The 22,649-nt window shown below is 34.1% G+C and overlaps 2 protein-coding genes across 11 annotated transcripts in view; one reads left to right on the top strand and one right to left on the bottom strand.

Annotated features, from left to right (window-relative positions):
• Positions 1 to 1,921: 1,921 nt before the first annotated feature.
• Positions 1,922 to 2,749, bottom strand: LOC119641253 (dynein light chain roadblock-type 2). The gene is made up of 3 exons (XM_038039831.1): positions 2,598 to 2,749; positions 2,459 to 2,537; positions 1,922 to 2,400 (listed from the first exon to the last, which is right to left on the bottom strand). Exons 1-3 carry the CDS (start codon positions 2,598 to 2,600, stop codon positions 2,189 to 2,191), a joined length of 294 nt encoding a protein of 97 aa, XP_037895759.1. The 5' UTR covers positions 2,601 to 2,749; the 3' UTR covers positions 1,922 to 2,188.
• Positions 2,750 to 4,601: 1,852 nt separating this feature from the next.
• Positions 4,602 to 22,649, top strand: part of LOC119641154 (dystrobrevin beta) — a 44,959-nt gene continuing 26,911 nt past the window's right edge. For 3 of the 10 annotated variants that reach the window (XR_005247798.1, XM_038039656.1, XM_038039661.1), the window contains exon 1: positions 4,604 to 5,036. The gene's annotated coding sequence lies outside the window, so the exon portion shown is untranslated. Of the gene's footprint in view, positions 5,037 to 20,802; positions 20,826 to 22,649 lie in introns of those variants that run through there. The other 7 variants (XM_038039659.1, XM_038039657.1, XM_038039662.1 and 4 more) reach the window with 5 other exon arrangements.

Below are 22,649 nucleotides of genomic sequence, written 5' to 3'. Positions count from 1 at the left end.
AGAAAAATTCAAAAGCGTTTTTAGTAAATTATGAGAATTATCACCCAACATATTCTTTTTATAAAATATATATCGGTTAAGTGGTCACCTTAAACCTTACATTTCCAGTATTAAGTTCGAAATAGGTATTTTTTCCAGTATTAAGTTCGAAATAAGTACTCTTTTCCAGTATTAGGTTGAGTATTGAGTATTGATGTTGAGCCTCAACTATAAAAATCAATTAGCACAATACCTAAATTAAAATCGTTGCGACAAAAGCGTTTAGTTTTATGAGTTTGCAAAACTTTTCGAATATAACAAAGCATATGAAATTGAAAAAAAAAATATTACTATTCGACGAAATCATAACACTAGAAACAATTTTTTTTGTACATATTAGTCGAAGTTCTATCTCTCACAACATAAGTTGGACCTATGGAATGTGAATTTTGTTTATATATTTTTGGGTTATGTTATATTACAAACATTTCCCGTTCACCCATGCAGAAAACTAGTAAATTGAATGTTTACAACCTACAAATTTCACATATTTTGATATTGTAATGTGAAGTGAATATAATAATAATGTCAACCGAAATCTTTTAGGTAAATTACAAAGTAAATTTTGTTTTTTGATTAATGTATTGATACAGTTTGCTGGTTTCAACATGTGATTTTATGTAAATATAATATCTCAACGAATTAATGCAACTATTTTGCTTTTTTTATATTATATATCGTTTTATTTAGAAATATTTCACTTTGTTAAACTTCTTTTTGCATTTGTAAGATGGCTTTGATTTTTCGTTAACAGCCGTTAGCTGATTTATAAAAAAAAAACCATGTGTGGAGAACGGAGATAACGCAGGGTTGCTTTCAATAAAATGCAACGAGTCGATTTTGTTAAAGTGTGAGAAATTGAAGTGAATATTCTGTTAAAAGAAGAATATTCTGTGAAAGTGTGAGAAGTTGAAATGAGTATTCTGCTATTGTGAGAATTTGAAGTAAATATGCTGATAGTGTGAGAAATCACAGTCTGTATTCAGTTAGTGTGAACAATTTCCATTATCTTGCTGTTCTATTGGACGTTAAGTTTCCTTTAAGGTCTTCGCCATACCTTCTTGAACAAAATTTATCAAGTATTCCAAAATGCAATTAAACAAAAACTTTATTTGCTTATAAAAAAATTTATTACTCTCGGCTTGAACGTAACCGAAAAAATTGAGCTAGACGAAATTTGGTCTGCTGGATCGATCTTCACGGGCGGCGTCTTAAATGGAATTTTTTGCTTATCCTCTTGAATGCGGCGCTCAAACTTTCAAAGATCATTTGCTGGTAGCTGTAAGTAACAACACGTTAAGTCAACATACTACCTGATACATACAGTAGTTTATATAGTTGTTCTAATAGCGATTCGTTTTCATTCTACCTTTATTTTCGTTTCTTCGTTTCGTGTCCCACCATTACATTTTCAAACATAATTGATAGTTCTGTGTATTTGCGACATTTAGACTTATATTTTTTATTTTTTTCTTTGCATTATTTTGTTATACATACAACGAGGATATGACATATATTCTGTTGCAATTGCAAGAAACGAGAAGCTTCAGCTGACTCTCAGAAGATTCCAAATTCAGGTGGATTTCAGAATCAAACAATTCGTGTTCAGGCTCGCTCATTTAATTATTTTCAAATGCCTGCAAATTGAGGTGGATTTCAGGCCCGTTCATTCTTTCAGATTATAGAAAAATACATTGAGAAATGATAACCTATGGAATGATAAAAAACACAATTAATCAATCAGTTTTTGAAAATCTTCGCGCGAGTCACCAACTGCACCGACAGGCATAACATCATGGATCTGTGTTTGTTCTAGAATTTGGTTTATTAGAAAATGAAATTCAAATTCTTTAAATGAAACAAAATAATATATTTCAAATATGCGACGCTACACACATATAGAAAACGTGACAAAGTAAAAATTCCAAAATAAGACAATTTTTCTAATTTTAAGTCATTATTAATGATTTTCCAATTACATGGTTCGATTTCTAATTTAATTCTCTTCTCTTTAGGGAGGAATCATAAAGCGAGATAAAACATAATTTATTTTAAAGTTTTGAAGTGGTTGAATTGTTCTTTTAAATCTCACCGACTAGTAGAATTAAAATATATATCAAAAAACAATAAGAGGATGATCTAAGAGAAATTAGTCGGTTGGGTTTTGTATAACAATCAAAATAAAATCTCTGTCAGGTGCCACCATAATCTCATGTTTCTTCGAGCGTACTCGTAAAAATGTCAAATCGTTAGATGGATCTAAATCTCGTACCACACTGCGTGCTTTATCGGCCAATTGACTCATTAGACCAGCATATTGAACTGTGGTGGTATTATCTAGGGTAGATTTAACTGGAATGCCTAGAAAACGAACAAAATAATTCAAAGGAAAAATATATATAAATTACAAAAGATTTGCCTTCATTGTTGACCACGATAGTCCCGACAACGCCTTTATGAGATTGTATGCGCTTTAAAGTTTCCTCGACTTCTTGCGACTGGAATTGTAGAAGCAAATAAATATGAAAAATCCCCAAAAAATGTCAAAATGTATTCACCATAATGAAAAGATAAATACTTCTTTTTAATTGCAATGAAAAAATAAAATTATTTTTTCTCGTTTGAAGGTTGAATGACAAACTTTACAAATTTCTTCTTCATCGATCAAACAACATCGGAATTGTTTACTAAATTACACATAGTTGTCAAATAAAAGTAGTAGATTTTGTCCCGTTAGGAAAAAGCTACATGACTTTTTCAATACACAAAATTGCACTGACTTTAAAAAAGCGTAAGGTCCGTTTATTTTCGAGATTTTATGCCAATAAGCAACAACTTGAGCAAATTCTAATTAATTGAAAACATTTCAAATTTCTGAGTACGTCGTTTTTGACAATGAGAACCGTGATCGTTTTGCGAAAACCAAAAAAAATTCTACGGTTTACGATTCAAGCATGATTTTAAAGTGCTCTTTTCCAAAAAAGTTTTTCGCTTTATTAATGTTGCACTTCATTGCAGTTCATCTAAGCAAACGCTGTCCATGTGATACTGCTTTAAAACGGATGTAAACTGACTATTCGTTCTACGTTTTGCGTGGTTACAATCCACGCCCAATGCATATCGCAAGTAGTGTGTTTTCTAGTTAAGCAAATTGCATTCCACAAAAAAGTGATGCGAATACCATCTTTTGCGCATATGAAATATTGTTACAGTATTACCATTAGAAAGTAATTTTATTTTATAACAAATACAACAATTCTCTCAATTTTATTTGGGCCCCTGCATGAGATATGTACAGCAAAGTTAGCGAAGTCAATTTTACGCTCGGCTTTATTGTAGTCGTTGCATAAGGAACGCAGAACAATTGCGCACAGTCAATTGCGAGTTCAGTTTTGAAAAGTAAAAATATTCTTAGATTGGTTTTTATATTTTTTTTTACGCAAGTTTTAATATTCCCGATTTGTATTGGGATAAGAAATACAAGTTAATAATTTTAAGTTTTAACAACTATTTAACTTTTTCCCCTCCAACTCTTATAAATGATAATCCTATAATCCTTTTTAATTTTTTTTGATATTACCCATCATTGCTTCTTATCTCTTAAATAATTTAAACAAGAAAAATTTATATAAAAAACTAACCGAAAAGAATAAGCTAATTTTCTGATCTGATGAATGCTAATTAATATTGTTGAAAATACAGATATAAAAGATAACAGAATTTTTCAATCTCATATTACATATTCTTTTCTACAAGTAAACTAAATTTTCAATTAAATTTTCTCTAAATAAACCAAAATTGAAATTATTAATAACAAAATAGCTTACTGCAGCTTTTTTTGGTTTGCTTATATAGACGAAATGTAGCAACGTAATAATTCGCACATATTTTTTTGTATCTAGTGAGTAAAGGTGGCCAAATCGCCACTTTATGAAATAAAAATAAGTGAAATAATTTTTTCTTTCGTTTTCTTTACCAATCAATATTGCTAATATTGTCTCTAGATATTCTAAACATTAAAAACGACCACGTTTGGTTTTTTAAAATCGGCAACACTGGCACTTAGTAAATTCGCTCTCTAGTTTGCTGGTATTGTTTTTGAGAACTTGTATTAGTCTCCATATCCTCTCAGATATTCTTTGATTACTTGACACTACCGCGATTTTGGTGGCATTGTTTTTGTAAAGTTTAGTTTTATTCTCATAGATTGCTTTGATTACTTGGCACCATTGGGCTCTGGCTGGCATTGTTTTTGTAAAATTTGTTTTACACGAGACTCAAAAGGAGGAAGAATCACTACATTTTTTAGAATTGCTTACATGAATATAAATTTAAACATTCTAGATTGTTTCAGTTAATTTTTTCTCAGTATTTCGTTAGGGCCTCCGTAAGAAATGTACAGCAAAGTCAATTATAGTCAGAGAAATACAATTTTATACTCAGTCAAAGTTAAACGAAAAACTTTGCTCTGAGAGAAGATTTTTGCGACCGTTTTACGGGTGTCTGAAAGAGAGTGAAAGAAAAAGAGCTACCACTTTTACAATATATAATCCAAACATTTTCAATTTTTTTTTTAGTTGTGTGTGTGATTTTCGTGAATTTCAAGAAATCGGCAAAGGTAGAGATATTGTTTTTTTAATTTAAATTAAAGTTAAAATATGTAGATCTCGTAATCAAAAATTAGAAGCGATGGCGTTGTTCATTTAGTTAAATGCATTTAATGCATTGTATGATATTTTCATTTGATCATAAAACGTGTAAAAAGATGGCAAAAATATATAATATTTCACAAAAAAAGCATATGAAAGCCAAATGAAGCGAAATTATTTATTCTGAAGAAGTTAATTTATTTAATACGGATGTGAATAAAGTGAGAAATAGAATACATTGTTATTGTTGTCGTGCGTAGCTTCCATTGGTAATAAATTGCTGTGGTACGTTGTAGTTCGTTCAAGTTGCTGCTGTGTAAAGAAAACGAAAGCCTTTGCAAGTTGCAGGTAAAAACGATAAAAAATGCAAATTTAAACTTTAACAAGGTGAAATATATTAGAAAATACCTTCCCTTCGAAGTTATTTGGAATATTGTCGTAAAGTAATGCATGTCACTTAAAAAAAAGTTTTTAATCTGAGTTCTAAGAAATGTTCATTCATAAGAAGAGGAAAAAAATAATCGTCGGCAGTTTTAGCAGTCACTCCCTCTGCCTTTTTTACCACTCTCTGCGTCGGCGGAGTACCAATGCGCAAATCAAACCGTAAAAATTAAGATAACGAGGTGGCCTGTTTTTCTTTTTGTCTTTGTGCTACATCGAGTAAAAGGCTTCTTATACCTCTAGTACCTATGTAATTCATTTCGTGAGGTTCATGTCGACAAAAACAACAATACGAAAACATGGAAAAGTATAAAATCCAATTATTATATCCAATTATAAACAGTATTGGGTTGAAGTGGAACAAAACGAAGTAAAAAATCTGTCATATTATTGCTTCCTTAATTGTGTAATAAGGTGCTCGTAATTACTTATGTGCGCTCGCGATATTGTCTTTCTTCTAATAAGAGTATCAATAAAGATAGCTAAATGCAAATTAGGAAATTAAAATCAACTTCTTCATTAAGAAACGACCTATATAAGTATCTTTCGAATTCAAATTCAACTTCTATTTTTTTAGTCATAAAATTATATACTTTTCCGCTTCTCTTTCGTTTTATAATTTTTTTGTAATATTATAGCAAATTCATGTAATTTTATGTCTACACGACTAATCTTATCAAGATTGTATGCATGTGGGCTTTGCTACCGTCATTCCACTAGTCTATGGTCATTTCTACTTCAACTAACGCTTTTATGCAACGCTTCTCCCCATTTTTAGTTATTGTTTACAGTTTAATGGTTCTGTATCGGCAGTGCGGATAGAACTGCTTACGCTGCCATAACTTCTTGGTATAATTTGAAAAAAAGGAGCATGTTTTTACGCTATTTACCCTTTGATGATGAGAAGATATGCACATATTATGGTTATAAAAAAAAAGATTATAATGTTATTTATTTTTTCATTGTTCTCATGCTTGACTGCCTCATTTGCATGTATAGGAATAAAGTCGACTTCTAAGAAAAGTAGTGGCAAAGATAAAATCGCTTTAGGTTTGGTATAAGTTATGTAAAATGTGTTCTTCATAGTTCTCGAAGTATGGATTTGTCGGAACTGTTGTAACATAGTGTTTGTGTATAAATATAGAGCACACACTCGACGGGCCAAGATTTAAAATAAATGAAGTTTCATTGTATGACGACGAAAGAAATTATATTTGACTTGGCCAGGATGTTGAAACGTTTGCAATTTCTTCTAAATTTATCGCAAAAATAGGTTTTACGGGATATGACCTGTAGCCCACATCTGCTCTACATTGTTTTGGCAATGGAGAGCTACTTAAGTGACTCTTGAGTCTGGTGTAGGGATTTACATCAGCAAATGGTTGAAACGTCCAGAGGAATAGGCAAATTATAATGGCTTTATTTATTGAGAATGGATCAAAAATGGAAGGGTGTGAAGTTATATTTAAATATTGAAGTAACAACGACACGAAGTAAAAATTTGAACAGAGGACCCTTATGCCGTTGACAGAGGACTGTTAAGGGAAATCTCGAAAGGGTTTAAATTAAAATATAGTTGAAATAGAAGTTTTTTAGAATTTTCACGAAAATTATCACAAATAGAGTATGTCCTTAGGTTAATTTTTCTTGATACTTTGAATATTTTTTTTTATGCACTAATGGAGGGGCAATGTTTGCAAGGTCATGGTGGCCAAATCGAGTACTGCGAAAAAATGAAACTAATATCCCGTAAATTCTTCACTTTCACTTGTGTGTGATTCCAAGGCTACAAAAGACGAAATGCATAAGAATTGATGTAAGCTTAAAGGGCTGGGAATTCAAACATTTTCCATTCACTCATTAATTGGGCCATGTACTTATAATCTATTGACAATTGCCGCTGCTACGATATTCAACATATCAACCCTTCTACCCTTATTTTAGGATCAATATTTAAAATAGCTAAGTAGAACTATGTGAAAGCTCTCACACCCGAATTCCATCTACCCGTCTTTTCGTTTCATTCACCATTGAATCAGCTAATAAGAAAGGTTTATTTATAAGTATTTGCAATAGTTTGATCAGTCACTGCGTAACTAAACCATTTTAGGGACTCTACAAATTTCCTGCGATATAAATAATTTTAAATTAAGCGCTCAAAATGAAACGATGCGTGCACCAATTGAACTGCAGCAATTGAAGCATCTATAATTGTCACATCAGTCATAATTCTTTACATATGTACCTGCGCATATCGTATATATTTAAATACTTACACTAACCATAAAGTGCCTACTTTGAGGAAGGGAAAGAAATTTGATGATTCAATATTGAGTTCACGGATTTCTAATTTCGTTACAATCGCTCTTTCAGCATTAAAGAAGCACCACATTGCGTTTATAAAATACATTTAAAGTACATCTGATCTAAATATCTGTTATATCACATTTTTCATTTTTTAAAATTTTTTTCATATTCAATTTTTTTGTAGGTTTTGTAAACATTAGCTGCAAGCATTTCAATATAATCAGAAAGCAGTTCTAAAAAATAAATACTTTACGCTCGGCTTGTGTTGTAGTGTTTAATCAAATTTAAAAGAAATGAAATTTAATCTGACACCGCGTTCTGCTTCTTTTCTGCGCATTCAGTACCTTTGGTTTAAGGCAATTGCAAAGCAACTAAAAATATCGTCAACACTATAAAAACTCTGTTGGGGAAAAGCAAGAATGTTTTTTGAAAATGTGCATTTTTGAAAATCATTTAATAACACTGACAGAGGCACCGAGATGCATGCCCCATCGCAATTATTGGTCAATTCTCACACGTATGTTATATATCTGACATTATATTGCATGCATTGGCGTCTAGCCACAGGTAATAGGAAATAAACGACGTCGATATTCTTTTTACTACTCTCTCAGTAGCTGGTACATTGGCTCGATAAGCATCGTATATCGTATATGGGGTCTTGTAGGGTCTTTCGACAAGAGGTGTCATTTGAAATTTTGCTCCCTTCTCCAGTTGTCAATGCAGAACTTTTGGTTGCTACGAGACAAGAACATGAGTAAGATTACGATTTATTAGCTGATCGACCAGACTCATTTTCCTCTGAGTGGGAACATGGATAAAGTGAAAGTGGTACTTCTGATAGTCCGAAAACTGGAGAGAAATAGTCGAACCACTTCTACAACCACCAATAGCGACAGTTTGATGCTCTTTCCAGAGTGCGCTTAAATTGAACCATATTTTGGCAAATGCCGCCGGTTCGACGAAAATTATATTCGACCGCGACCGAAACTTTTATACCCAGACTAAAAAAGCGGAAAAACTAAATTTCCGTACTCTATAATTACTCCATAGACGTGGCTGATTTTTTCTATTTTTATAGAATAGAAATTGAAATTTATATCGTGCGTCTGTTGTATATATTGGGCCAGAAAGCCGGAATGTGTTTGATGCCATTGGGGCTGTTTTGAATATAAATCTGCGTGCAAGGAATTCCAATGTTTTTGTAAAAATTTAAAGCAAACATATCCATTTTTGCGATCATGAGTTACCACAGCTTTTAACAGAACGACGGATAGACAGATTGACAAACATTTCAGGTTCAGATTTGATACTAACCAAGAATATGTAAATTTCATATGGTTTCTGAAGCTTCATTCTGGATGCAGTCCCCTTTTTGATAAAAGAATGATATTTCAATTCAACAGGTGTGGCCTAGCTTTTCTGTTTATGTGCCTGCGTGCAAGAGCTTCCAACCTTTTTGCCAAATTTGATGGCGATTTTTGCCCTGTTGTGACGAGAGGAATGACATACACAGACAGACGGATATGCTCACATTGTTTTAGAATTTGATGCTAATCAAGAATATTTACACTTTACGGGGGTCTAAGGGCTTCCTTCTGGCTGTTGCAGACATTTTGACAGAACGGTGATGGGTATAAAGAACTGCTACCCGCGTGTATTTTGATCTTTTCGCTTTATATATTGTATCTTGTCCACTTTGCATCACACTCGTCACAATTTAGCATTTAGTTCTTTGTAATAGAAATAGAAATTAATGTTTTCCGCATTTTCCACATTTTTGCACAAGATGTGTGTTTGCCGCAATACCGAGGCTTAAAATCTAAAGAGAAGACTACTTTCGGGTAGGAAACGCTTTAAATTCATTTAAGAAAGTTTTGGATTTACCATTCGGATTAATTAAAGAAAAGCTGAAGAGTTCGCCATTGGAAGGAAAATTTTCATATTGTAAGGCTTGAAGATAGAACAAAAGGAACGCTACTGGCAACGGGTATAGCGGACTTTTTAAACGTTAAGTGAAGAAAGTGAAAATTAAAAATCAAATTTATGATACGAAGGTGAAATAATATTTAAATGCGATTAGTAAAGACGCGAACCAACCATTTGAATAGGGGGCTGTTAAGCCATTAACAGAGTTCTGCTTGCAAGTACTTCAAATAGAACCTTTCCAGAATTTATTAAAAAAATTATAAACAATGTCTGTATGTTAATTAGTTGAAATTTGGCATGAAAAAATTCTTATACTATATCAAATATGGGCTTGAAAAGGGGCAAGCTTACTTACTTGTGACCGAACGAAGTGCCGCGAAAAAAATGAAACTAATAAGTCCATGAATCCTTGATCAATAACCCTTCCAACGGTGCACGTATTCAGTTTTCTGCGGAAAATGGCTTAACTAACTTATCTATGTTCAAATTTTTAATTTGTATCTATGCTAGTTATATTTATATATTAGTTTAGGGAAGAAGAAATCCATTATTTTTATATGAACTTCAGGACTTTATTTAACATGCTTCGGATTGTCCGATTTGGGTCAAATATGCACCGTTTTGTTGTATGATTTGTTGCCATTTTAAAGGTAACTTCAAAATGCCTCTCTCATAGAAGTCCTGGTCTCTATTTGCAAAAAACTCTAGTAGTCGATTCTCACAATCCTCCCTAGATTCCAATTTTTTATCATTAAAGAAATTTTGCAATGCAAGAAAAAGATGATAATCGCTTGGTGCCAAGTCCGGACTGTGTGGCGGATGCATTAAAACTTCCCAACCAAGCTCCCGAAGTTTCTGGCGAGTCACTGTAGATGTGTGTGGCCTAGCGTTGTCCTGGTGGAACACGACACCTCTCCTGTTGGCCAATTCTGGCCGTTTCTGGTCAATCGCTGTCTTCAAACGGTCCAGTTGTTGACATTAGAGATCAGAATTTAGCGTTTGGCCATATGGAAGCAACTCATAATAAATAATCCCCTTCCAGTCCCACCAAATGCATAGCAAAACCTTCCTGGCCGTTAGTCCTGGTTTGACCACCGTTTGAGGTGCTTCACCGCTCTTTGACCACGATCGTTTTCGCACAGGGTTATCGTATGTGATCCATTTCTCATCTCCAGTCACCATCCGTTTAAGAAATGGGTCTATCTCATTCCGTTTGGCCAAGGCTTCGCAGATGGAAATTCGATCCATCATGTTTTTTTCTGTTAATTGGTGTGGCACCCAAGCATCGAGCTTCTTTTTGAATCCAGCTTTGTGTAAATGGTTTAAAACTGTTTTATGATCGATTTTTAGCTCCTGGGTGATGTTACGACAGCTAACATGCCGGTCAACTTCGATCATTTCTCCGATTTTATCGACATTTTCGACGACCGGCCTACCTGTGCGAGGTGTATCTTTAACATCAAAAATTCCTGAACGGAATTTACGAAACCAAAATTGCACATAATTGGCTGTTACAGTATCGGAACCATAAACACCATTCACAATTTTAGCCGCCTGGCTTGCATTTTCGCCTTTGTCAAAGAAAAACTGTAAAATGTACCGAATTTTCTCTTTGTTCACTTCCATTTTTAACACGCTGTAACTCACAACTGAATGCACCAAACAAAAAACAGCAAAAGAATTTTTTTTACTGCGAAATGTCACCTTTCCAACGAGCATAAATCTGAAATTGTTTGATCGATACTTTACGAGAAATCTATCAGTATCAAATAATGGATTTCTTTTTCCCCAATATATTATTATTATTATTATATTTATTATTATAAATTTAGCCAGAGAATAATTTCTAAGGTTAAAATCTTAAAGCACCAGCATCTAAGGCCTTCGGCTTTATTAAAAACTCTACCGTACTTGAGATTTGAACGCACGACCATTGAGTTACTAGTCGAGACTCTTGCCTACTCGGCCGCCCAGGCGGATATATTTAAATATAACTTCACGCCTTTATTTATAATTAGATATAAAGCTTTGACACAGCTGTGTGAACAGGTGGAGAGCAATTATTCTACATTTGCTAAAGAACTGATCAATGGCTTATAAAAGTCTCATGACTTTCCGATGACTACATTTGCTTTGCACCCATTTGACAGATCTAACACAACTCTGAGCGAATGAACCCAGGCATGGCAGGCATATTTGAGACTTTGACATCAAACACCGTTGCTATGCGAGGCTTGCTGTTTTTATATATCTTATGAATATTTTTTAACCAAAGGAATTTCTCAACAAAATTTCTCTTTAAATTTTTCAAAATGAATTTTCGAAAAGTAATATATAGCCATCCATTATAATCTTACAAATTGATGACATATTTCGTCGCCAGATGAAATTTGTATTTGCATAATTTTCGTGGATATCTCCAAGCGGGGTGTATTCGTTCCGATTTAATATTTGTCGATCAATTCACTTTTGTTTTCTTCTACATATCGTCGTTGTTCGTATTTGTATTGACACTTGTGCTATTTTGTCAAAACAACGTTGTTTTTGTTGCTCTCTTTGCTGTTGTTGTTATTGCCATTATATTCGCATTTTATTTAATTCTAAAATTGGCGATTACTATAAATGATGTCACCGGCTATTTTGATATTATTCTTGCTGTTGTTGCAATATTTCGAATTTCACCTCAAAAATACGTTTACTCGCATTTGCACGTTACTTTGGTATAACATTGGCTTATCAACTTATCATACAGAAAATGAAATTTTTTGCAAATTTCGCGGGACGAAAATTATTCAAATCAATATTCTTGCTGTTGCTATAGCTGAATACAAATCAAATGCTATCCACTAATGCATTATCACTGGTATGCCACCTCGATTCCATATATGTAAGCATTTATTGGTTTACAATTATTATTTGATGTTTACATATGTAATTGATGTAGTGTATCCAAGTGGTTGAGGAGAGCGAAAAATAAACGCACTCTGCGTCTTATTCAAATATATTAGACAAAGGCATTCATGCATGCATTTACCAATCTATGCATGAAAGCGTGCGTATATACAAACATAGTTATTTTAAATGAAATTAAATTATTCAGAATTCAAAGTCTTCGATAATATTTCTAATGGCAAGCAGGCATGTAATTTACAATCTCTGGTGAATAGAGAGAGAGAGAGAGAAGTGAGTAAGCAATTTGTCTATATAAACTCAACACTAAGCCAACTGACGGCTTTGAAAATAGCTTTTCATAATTTATTAGTTTCTGAAGTGCAATTTAATGGGTTTTGTGCACTTCTTGATAGAACATGTCACAGAAATAACAAAAAGTAAGTGAAAGCACTCTAATGGACCAAGGCCCATCCTTAAATGGCCTACTCCCACTTTGCTGAATACAGTTATTCATACAAGAACTTTTCAAAATGATACCTTCTACTCGAAGTGGTGTGTTCCGGACCGAAACAGTTATGAGATTTCGGCGTTCTAAATTTGGTGTGAGAATTTTTGATCGGTTACAGCACTTTCTTCAACCCCTTGCCTACGGAAACTGAACATTTATATAATAAAAAGGCCTAAGTTTTAATTCTTCTCGATGAATACTCGTTCGCAATAATAATTTGACATCAAAGTTAACCTTACCATATTTTGACCACGTAGGTGTATTTGTTGGTCCTCAACCCTTATAAGAGCTCTAATGAAAGATAAGCTTTTATCTGCCAAAAAACGTAATTTCTCATTTTTTGTGATAAAAAGTTTTCATCCCAGTGAACTAACGATAGGGAATTTCGACCAAAGAGAACTATTTTTTAGCCCATTTTTAGGCACTTCTATGGCGACAAAGGCTAATTTGTGTTTGGTTAGCGATTGGAAAATAACGAAAAATTAAGTTTGACGTTACGAGTATCCCACAATGTGAAGGCTTTCGTGAAAATTATACATTTCGACAAAAATAATGTATAATCTTTTGTGCATTGTTAAGGAAACGTGTAATTGATTGTGGTAGGCGAAGTGGTGTACGGTGTCTAACGTTCGGCGTTGCTTGTTTAGCTTCCTTTAGTATCTTTGCTTCGGGACGGAAGGAAAGATGTCAATAAGACGAACAATAATGTCCGAGAAGGTTACTAAGCCTATGTTTAAGTGTTAACAATAAAATTATTGTTGAAAATTATTCCAAGATCGCAATATAGGTAAGGAAAAATAGAAATCCAACGTTGGGCTGGAACTTGTCGTTAAAGATTTGTACAATAAAAATAATATTTATAGTGTTTAGGGAAGACTTGGAAATTTAAGCGAAAAATTTTTTGCAAACACTGAATTTCAATTAAGCCAGTAAAACATAAGTTTTACTTTAACATAAGATTACACATACGGTTACTTACTTATCGAAATTAAGAAGGAAAGAGACCTTCCGTTTTGGAATGTTCGTCCAAATTGTCTCCTGCAAGAGTAGCCCAATCAGTCCGATGCTTCCCTAACAATTCGATACTTCGATTAGATCTGGAGAATGTGACGTGTGCCTCGTATTCTACCCTGAGTAAACGCGGTACTCATTTCGCAAACCACATTTTCATGCCAAAATTCTCATGTAAAGCAGTGAATACATTACCTTTTGATGTCTTTACTTTTGCTACTTATAAATTCAGGTTTAGAGCATTCGAGAGGGGTGTAGTTGTCATTTTTGGCGGCCACTGCGTTCGGCATTACAGATTTCGTACGAAACCGTTTAACTAAGTAAACCACAGACAAATTGTTCTTTTCGCCGGATTAGTGTTCCTACTTTCAACAAAATATGGAACTGGAAAGCGACCACATATATAAAATTTTAACTGATATCGACTGAGTGTTTCCACTTTTTAAAATTAAAATCGATTTTTTGTTAAAAACGATATCTATAGGGGATTTATTGACAAACATAATACATGGCGGCATTCTATAAACTTTTCCTGCAGTCCAACTGCGGCGTAGATATGTCAGCAGTAAATGTTATGTTAGCGTAAGTAGCTGTTGTACCTCACGTGACTACTCGGTTCATTTGAAGACTGCCTGTTTGCCAAAGTAGACAGAAAAGTGGACTGGTTGTGCTTTGAGAAAATGGAAAACTTGATAAATTGTGTAAAATGATGAGAGATTTATTTAACAGATAATGTATCGATACGACCGTAAAGGACAATGTTACTTTATATGCTTGTAATTCGTCCTCGATGTCCAGGAATTATAAACTCTCTGGGAATGAAAAATGGCCTGTTATCTGCGATTAAATTACTTAAAGCCATGCAGATCTAAATTCGAGAAATATGTTCGATCTTGAGCAATATTGGGGGCGTGCCGTAGTTAAATTCGATTCAAACAACCCGAATAGAATCGTGTTTACAAATCGAAGGAGTAATTCCGTCCCAGCTGCTCATCATCAAACTCAGATCAATATGCTTAAAACCGTAAGAGAGGTATGGCAACAACTTTTTTGAGATTCAAAAGCAATTCTAGTCATTTATTAATTTTTAGTAGAATAATTCTAGGAGTTCAGAACCGACTAAAGAAGTTTATGAATAAAAGACTTGACTAGGAAAGACTCATTCATGACAAAAATGCCCCTCATATAACAGGATTGATTACCTATCGGTTACCCTATCAATTCAGATTTTATTCTGGCTTGAAAGTTACACCAGCTAAGAAGATGAGTAAAGGCAATCACTGGAAGGAGGGAAAATTGATGCATTCAACTTCATGAAGAATGAATGCATTGGAGAATAAATATGTTATGACCCATGACTTCATATTGTTTGTGTACTAGTATTACAATATTCTCTTCTTTTTTATATACAAGAAGTTTGTATATTTAACATATTCTGTCTTCATTATTGTAATAGAATTTCTTGTCTGACTTTTTAATTTTGTTAACATGAATTATTAAAATTTTGCTCATTCTGAGAGTTGAAAGAAACTTCTATACAACATTTACATGTACATCTATCGACATTTATATACAAATATAAATAAAAAATATTAAAAAAAACGATTTATTCATTATAAAACTTATAAATAAGTAAAAACATTATAACCGTAGTATAAGATGCACACACCATCATGTCACAATACCATTCTTTATTTATTCTCTCGATAAAGTGCCAATTATTATCTTGTTTCAAACTTTCGTTAAGTTACTTTCTTTTGGCAAAGAACGTATTATTTGTTCTTCGGAGAAATGGAGAAATGGAGAATTGTCGCCATATGAAGACGTGCTTCGTGATTGGATTCAACAAACAGACAAACGCGGTGCAAATGTGTTGCAATTAATTTTTATATCGGGCGTCTCAGTGGAGAATAACAATGTTGTGGGTCAGTCCATTCTCAATCTACGTGCTTAGCCAAAACATATTCACAATTCAGCAAATGTGGGTGTAAAATATTGCAAAAATTATGAAGCCTAGGTTCCACATAAATATATATAGACATACACTAGACTGACAGACTGATGGACGGACAAACCTAAATCGATTGAGAATCACTAATAAAAGGAGGATACATCATCCGTAGGGTATAATAAGTGTGTGGTTTCACAGCTGGCCGCAAACTTTCTGAAAGGCTCAACTATAACGTAGGCATCCAATCATATTTTATGCTATTTATCCGGCGAAATAAGGTGACAAAACACACGCAAAGAGAACAATCGATCGAAAAGATATCGTCTAAATAAGGTATGAGCAACCACCGGCCTGTGGTATTGTGGAGTGTCCGTCCCGCTACGTTTAGAATGTCAAATAAATTAATTTGCTCGCACATAGCAACGCTGCAAGTGGATTGTATGTGCGTTGATAATCGGACTTTGTCTGGGTCCCGCAGTGATATGAAGATTAAAATTGACCCGTTGACCAAAAGATATCTCCCATCCCATCCGCGATCTAAATACATAATAAAATGAAAACTGGCTTCAGTGTTTTTCACTGACAAGTGCATAGTTGTCCTTTTTTCTTTTTATTTTTTTTCATATGACCAACCATTAGTGACAAGGTGATGTTTAGAAAAAAGCACAAAAATGAGAAAGAGATATGGAATGACTGTAGCCAAGTGGATGCGTTGCCCAATTGGTAAATTATGGTTATATCGTTTCCGAGCAAGCGCTGACGAAATGTGAAGAAACCGCGCTGACATTTGAAGCCATGAGCACTAACTAATTCGTAGTCGCGACCCTTATCCACTTTTATTATCTATTTGTTATTTATTGACTCCTAAATTACATTAGATATATTTGTCTTTAAAATCAAGGGATTAGGAGCGGATCTTTCTATATATATAATGATCTTCGTTTCACTCTCTCACTTTCATCACTTTTCTGACTGCAAAATATATTATATTTCGCCAAGCCGGGAATATATCAAGATGTGGCCATGTAGTAGCTATTTCTAGCAACTAGATTTGACATCGCCTGATTTATATTTATACCTTTGCATATGAAAAATGTTTATGGCTGTTATGTGTGCCCTTTTTTAATAAAGAAACTTTTTCACGTTGACCTCGTATGTAAATGTTATCGCAGTGGTTGGGAAACTATTTTTAATTATCTTCTTATGACAGTGAAATCGTCTGTGTTTGCGGAATCTCAGTTATATGACTTGGAAAAGTGTATTTTATCATCTCTATGAGAAAATAGTGCAACTAGGCCATGCGTTTTGGGAATAAAGGAAGCACGATGAGATTGCATTTCATCTATTCTCTGACTTAGTTTTTATTATTGTCATCTCTTGTGCAGTGCATAGAAATGGTATATGTATCGTAACACATTTAGAAACGTTTACATATGTTTTGTTTTTTTTTTTTTTTTTTTTTTTTTTTTTTTTGTTTTTTTTTTTTGAATTTTGGTTTTGTTTAACTTAAACAAATATTCGCATGTCAGAGGCGGTGTTGTAAACAATTGAGACTTGTTTTGATAAAATAACATAAACAATATTAATAAATTCCTTTAAACGCCACTATAATATAATAAATCTATATAAAGTATGTTAGGAACACTAGTAAAGACAAACAAGCGCATATAAAGATAAAATTTACATAAACACATTTAAAATACTCGTATTTTATTTTATGGTCAAACAAACGAATCACTGATATTTTTAGATAGTAGAAATGTTTGTGTGTTTGTGTGTTTATGTGTCCACTTGTTTATATACTTGTATACATTCCAATTAAATAAATTATTTATAGGACCGACATTGATTGTGTTTTTCTTGGCTTACTTGGGGTTCGACGACGACGACGACGACGACGACATTATAACCCACATCATGATCGTATGACTGTATTAAGGTTACAGCACACAGTTTAATTAATGAAACAACAGACAAGAGACATACTGGCGCCCATTGAATTTTTTTGCTCTTTTTTTATTTATTCCTTTTTCGATTGTAAATTCTAAAGAATATAAAAAAGACTTATATAGAATCTAAGAAACATGTCACACGTGATGTTCCGCTTATATAGTATTTTGAGAAGATGAAGGATTTCACTTTGAATAAACAACTTAAAAAATACTCATCGAACTTGCCGTTAACTCACGGTCAAGAAGAATGCCTTTGGTCTGTTTGCGTAGAGCAAAAGCTGAGAAAGACAGTTCAATTTCTTCAGATTGGATTTACTAGTAATTGATTTCCATTGACAAAGCTTCGCAATAAAAATGGCAGAACATTTATGGTCCTAATCTATGGTCGTCTACCAAATAGATGGTATAGGAATCTGAACTTATTTCAGCTCGTTTGGTCCCTGGGTAAAAGAAAGTAGATTAAGTGATTCACATTCAATTGAGACGAATCAATAGAGTAGATTGGGAGAGCATTTGTAATTCGATGGGCTTCAGTTAATATAATACTCTCGTCCAATATTCCTTCCATCGTATCTTTCTCAAGTTTGACTTTAAAGTCGTAATCGATGCAATTTTAACAAAGCTTTGAAAGCATTAATCGGCCTCAAATGGAACCCGGAGAGACTTGCAAAGTGATTCACAAGCCATAGTATTGTCTCTTAGATTGACGACTCCACATAAGTAATGATTTGCAACCTCGTCCTTTAAAAGATCGTGGTAAGCTACGAATTCACCGCCGCCTGTGAATAGCGGCTTCGAAGTCGTCAACGGAATGCAAAGCTTTTGCGATGTATGCCTTAATAACATCAATTCGAAATTTGCTAAAGGTAATTGTGAAAAGCATACAAAGAATATATTGTTGTCCGACTATAATGCCACCTCACTTACAAATGAAGGAAGTCTGGCCGATTTGCTTTGGTGTCAAACTTAAAAGGAACGTTGTTTTCTCTTACTTGCTTGATCATTACTAAGTATTTTATATAATACAGAAAGAGGAAGAGAGAAAAAGAGAAAGAGAGGGAGAGCGAATATGGAAATTTCCTTAAAATTTTCTTATCAGTCTATAATATAGCAAGCGTGGCCGACATTTACCTTTATATGTTATACTTATTTGCGACTTATTTTTCACTATGCAAAAGGTAGAAATATAGTTGAAGTAAGAAAGAAATGATTCGATGTGTATGGAGAATACGTATGGACAGAACGCTGGTGTCAAAACTGGTTTGCAAAATTTTCATACTGCGATTTTGATCGGGGAGGCCAGTTGGAGTTGATTGCGATAAAATAAAGGCATTCATTGATGCAAGCGGCCGAATAACAACTCGTGAGAATGCTGAGAGGTCAAATTTACTAAATTCGACCGCTCATGGTGATGTGAAATGTCACTACAAGAAAGTCATGTTTTGTTGTGATCTAAGAAGTGACTTTTCGACCTATCCAATATAAGAAGAATAGACACCGCTTTCTTTTATGACAACATGGGACAAAAGTGATGTTTTTGGTCTTCTTTTTCCGTTAGTTAAGAATGGAATGGAATGGATTTCTAGAATATACATCGGTTGAATATTATTTAAAAGAAAACGATGAGATTATTGGACGATATAGTCAAAGCGGTGGCGATCCTTGTGCTGCAACAGTCAAGAAACTTTTAGTTGTGACTGAGTTGGTTTCGCTTGCCTTTAGAACATTCGAAATTTGCCAATGATCCCACAAATCGTTAATTGTGCTCATGATTTGCCTTGATAGCTTGTCTCTCCGGTTCATTTAAGTGCAGCTATAGGTATAGGTATCTTAGCACGTTCGCGGACGTAAATTCATTGTAAATATACAATTATTATCCAGTTATGGTTGCCTACAGAAACTATTTCCAACTACTTCGTGTATATCACTAGAAATTTTCAAAATAAATTGACGCATATGCTAAAGGGTTGAGTACCTGAGAACCGAACAAATGATTTAGATATTAAGAAGAAGCTATTGACAAGTTGGGCGTCAGTAGATTCGGATGAAACGTGCATTTGAGTGATTAAAATTAATTTCTTGCATTGATTGGTAGCTACGATTCAAACAAAACGGCCAAAGATGTCATAGAGAAAAAGCGTTTTTGTCCGTAATTTTTTTGGATAGAAGGAAAAGTTGCAGAATAGCTAGCTGAGCGTAGCTTTAAGTATTCGAAAAAAAATTATATTTGAAAAATGTTCCAACTAATGACAACACAGCAGCTATTCTGTGAAGATATATATATTCAGTTTAAGGGACTTTGTGGCAAGCAGCACAGCTGGTCAAAATTTAAATTAAAAGAAAAATCATTTAACCCACATTCCTATGTCTGGGGGAACATATAGGCTTTTTTCACAACATTCAATTTTGTGTAATTGGCGGATGTTTTGGTGAAAAAGTGCAATTTCGATCAAAGAAAAGTACTCCGTTTAATAATAAAAAATGTTTGAATTAACTTATATCCAAAAAATCTTACACGTGCCACTACAGAATATTTGTTTGGAAACGCAATATAAATTCGAATGAAAAAAAGAATAATTTGTTGGCGTTATGCTGCTTGACGATTTCAAGAAGTGTGTTCCGAGATAAACGCGTTTAACGTGTTAACGTGCGTTACACACAACTTTCTTTTTCTATGTACATTTTTTATTACTTGTTTTTATCAATCTGGATTTCAGAGCCATCCATAGCTCAAATATTCTCCCTCGTTTTCTTTTTGCTTGATGATGATGAGATGGCTATTTTGCCGCGTCTGACAAGGAGAGAATCGAAGGTTTTATAGTTTACATGTTTCGATATGATGAGAAGACGGCAAGAAAATGCAATGCGTGCTTGCATGTATTCGAATCATTTTTGCACTTGAAAAAAGCGTTTATTGAGGAAAATACAAAGCCGCATTGATCAAAATATTTTCCACAATTTTCTACAGCTCTTTCCCATCTTTCGCGCAAGAGGACGATACCGTGTCGAAAGATTGATGTTGGTTTGTCAGCGATCTAATCATCGACCCATTTTCGCACTTTGTCAGCACTTCGAAACTGCGTGGCAGCCAAGACAGCCATACTGCATCAATCTGAACAAGTTGTAATCAGAAGGCGCTAGATCAGGTTAGTAAGCTGGCTGCGGCAGAACTTCTCATTCGAGCTGCAACAGTGCATCTCTGATAACTCTTGCAACGTGTAGCTGGGCGTTGTCATGCAAGAGGATTATGTTGCGTCTGTTAACCTGGTTGCTGTCCTTTTTTGCAGCAATACATAGCTCAATTTGTTCACTTAACGTCGGTAAACAGGTAAATCAGTATCAGTATCAGTTTCATTCGGTTGTGGCGGCTGGTAATATACTACACCTTGTTGATCTCGCCATACGCACAGCAAAACCTTGTGGCCATGAATGTTCCGCTTCGACGTCGATGTGAAGGGCTCTTCTGGTTCTCCATGAACTTTTGCGGTTGGGATTGTCGCAGGAAACCTTTTTCAAATCGCGATTTCGAAATGGCGTTTCCAGACAATTCGTATGGAAAACCATCTTTTCGCCTTTCGGATTTTTCCCTTCGCGTGTAAACGTCTACAAACTATTGATTCATCAATTGCTAAGCTGTTCGACAGTTCTCTGAGAGTTTGAGCGGGATTTTTGTCCAATAAGTCATTGCACTCATTGTCTTAGAACTTTTCTTGCTCTCCAGGCCGTTCTTTGTCTTCGATGTCAATGTCATTTCAGTTTTAAACAGGTTGAAGCCAAAACCGGCAATTGGGAAATGATGGAGCAGCTTTTAAAAGTGCTTGGTAGGCTTCGACTGCAGATCGTTCCCTGATTAACGTCTGCATACACTGTACGACTCAATAATGCTAAATGGAAAATTATTATTTTATAGAGAGAAAGGTCAAAATCATCAAATTGAAGCGTTGTGTACATTGATGCTCCGTATTATTTAATCATTTTCAGTTGCTGATCAAAATACATGCCGAATTCCTTATCAAAATCGAGAACTTCATCGCAACTTTGCAATTTCTTGGCAGAAAAACTTCGCTTCTGCCCAGCGGCTGTTTCCGCGAAATTGCGCTAAAGTATTTTTGCTTGAGAACGGTGTTAATTGAAAAGATTTGTTCTTTCAGGAGCTTTGCATAGTGTGGAAGCGGTCTCGCCCGGAAAAAGCACAAAATTTCTAGGATTTTTTTTCTACGTGCCCCAGAAGGTCGAAAAAAATTGATTTTTGAAAATCTTACGGTTATTAATTCTTGGTGTTTTATTACGCCCGACAACGAAACTTTGGCAGCCTGCTTTGTTTACCTGATGGCAGGTATATTAAGGAGTGGAATCGCTTGAAGATACTCAGTCAGAAAGAAGAATGTAATAAAACGATTTAATATTCAAAATACATGCTTTGAGTTATCGTGCATTTACGGGAATGTGTTAAACGTCTTTGGATAGAGTGCGTTTTCTCCCATACTGTGGGTATCGCGGATTGAAATATGATTCAAACGTTTAGTTTTTCGTTGATGTTTAGTGCTTTGGTCTTGCTTTCAATTTTATTTTTATTTTTTTCTGTTCATTGTCACCTTTTTTTAAGCGATTACTTGCAAAATTGTGTCTTTTATTTTTAGATTCAATGTTAAGATTTTAATTTGATTACTTTTTGTCAATGGTTGAATGGTTTCTCTTTCATTTATTTATTTATTTTTTTCATTGTAGAGCAGTACGTAGATAAAATCACTTTTTGTATAAAATTTCGTGATAAAACCATTTTAAGATAAGATAAAATGATTTAATGCTACATGTGTGAAAACTTGTTTTTATTAATATTCTGTGCTATAGGGCGGTCAAGCTTATGTAATGACGATCGTTGTTTAAGTAACTTTTGTTATTATATTCATAAAGCTAGAAGAGAGGAAAACTTGAAACCGAGGCAAAAGTCGAACAACCTAAATTTCTGG

Source organism: Glossina fuscipes, unplaced genomic scaffold (assembly GCF_014805625.2).
Source record: "Glossina fuscipes isolate IAEA_lab_2018 unplaced genomic scaffold, Yale_Gfus_2 147, whole genome shotgun sequence".
Classification (NCBI taxonomy): domain Eukaryota; kingdom Metazoa; phylum Arthropoda; class Insecta; order Diptera; family Glossinidae; genus Glossina; species Glossina fuscipes.
This window is presented reverse-complemented; position numbering and strand designations above follow the sequence as displayed.

What these genes read in the sequence shown, in the direction of transcription:
- LOC119641253 (XM_038039831.1), bottom strand. An exon ending in TATCGTGGTCAACAATGAAG is followed by an intron (nt 2,401 to 2,458) that starts GCAAATCTTTTG and finishes TTCGTTTTCTAG; the next exon opens with GCATTCCAGTTAAATCTACC.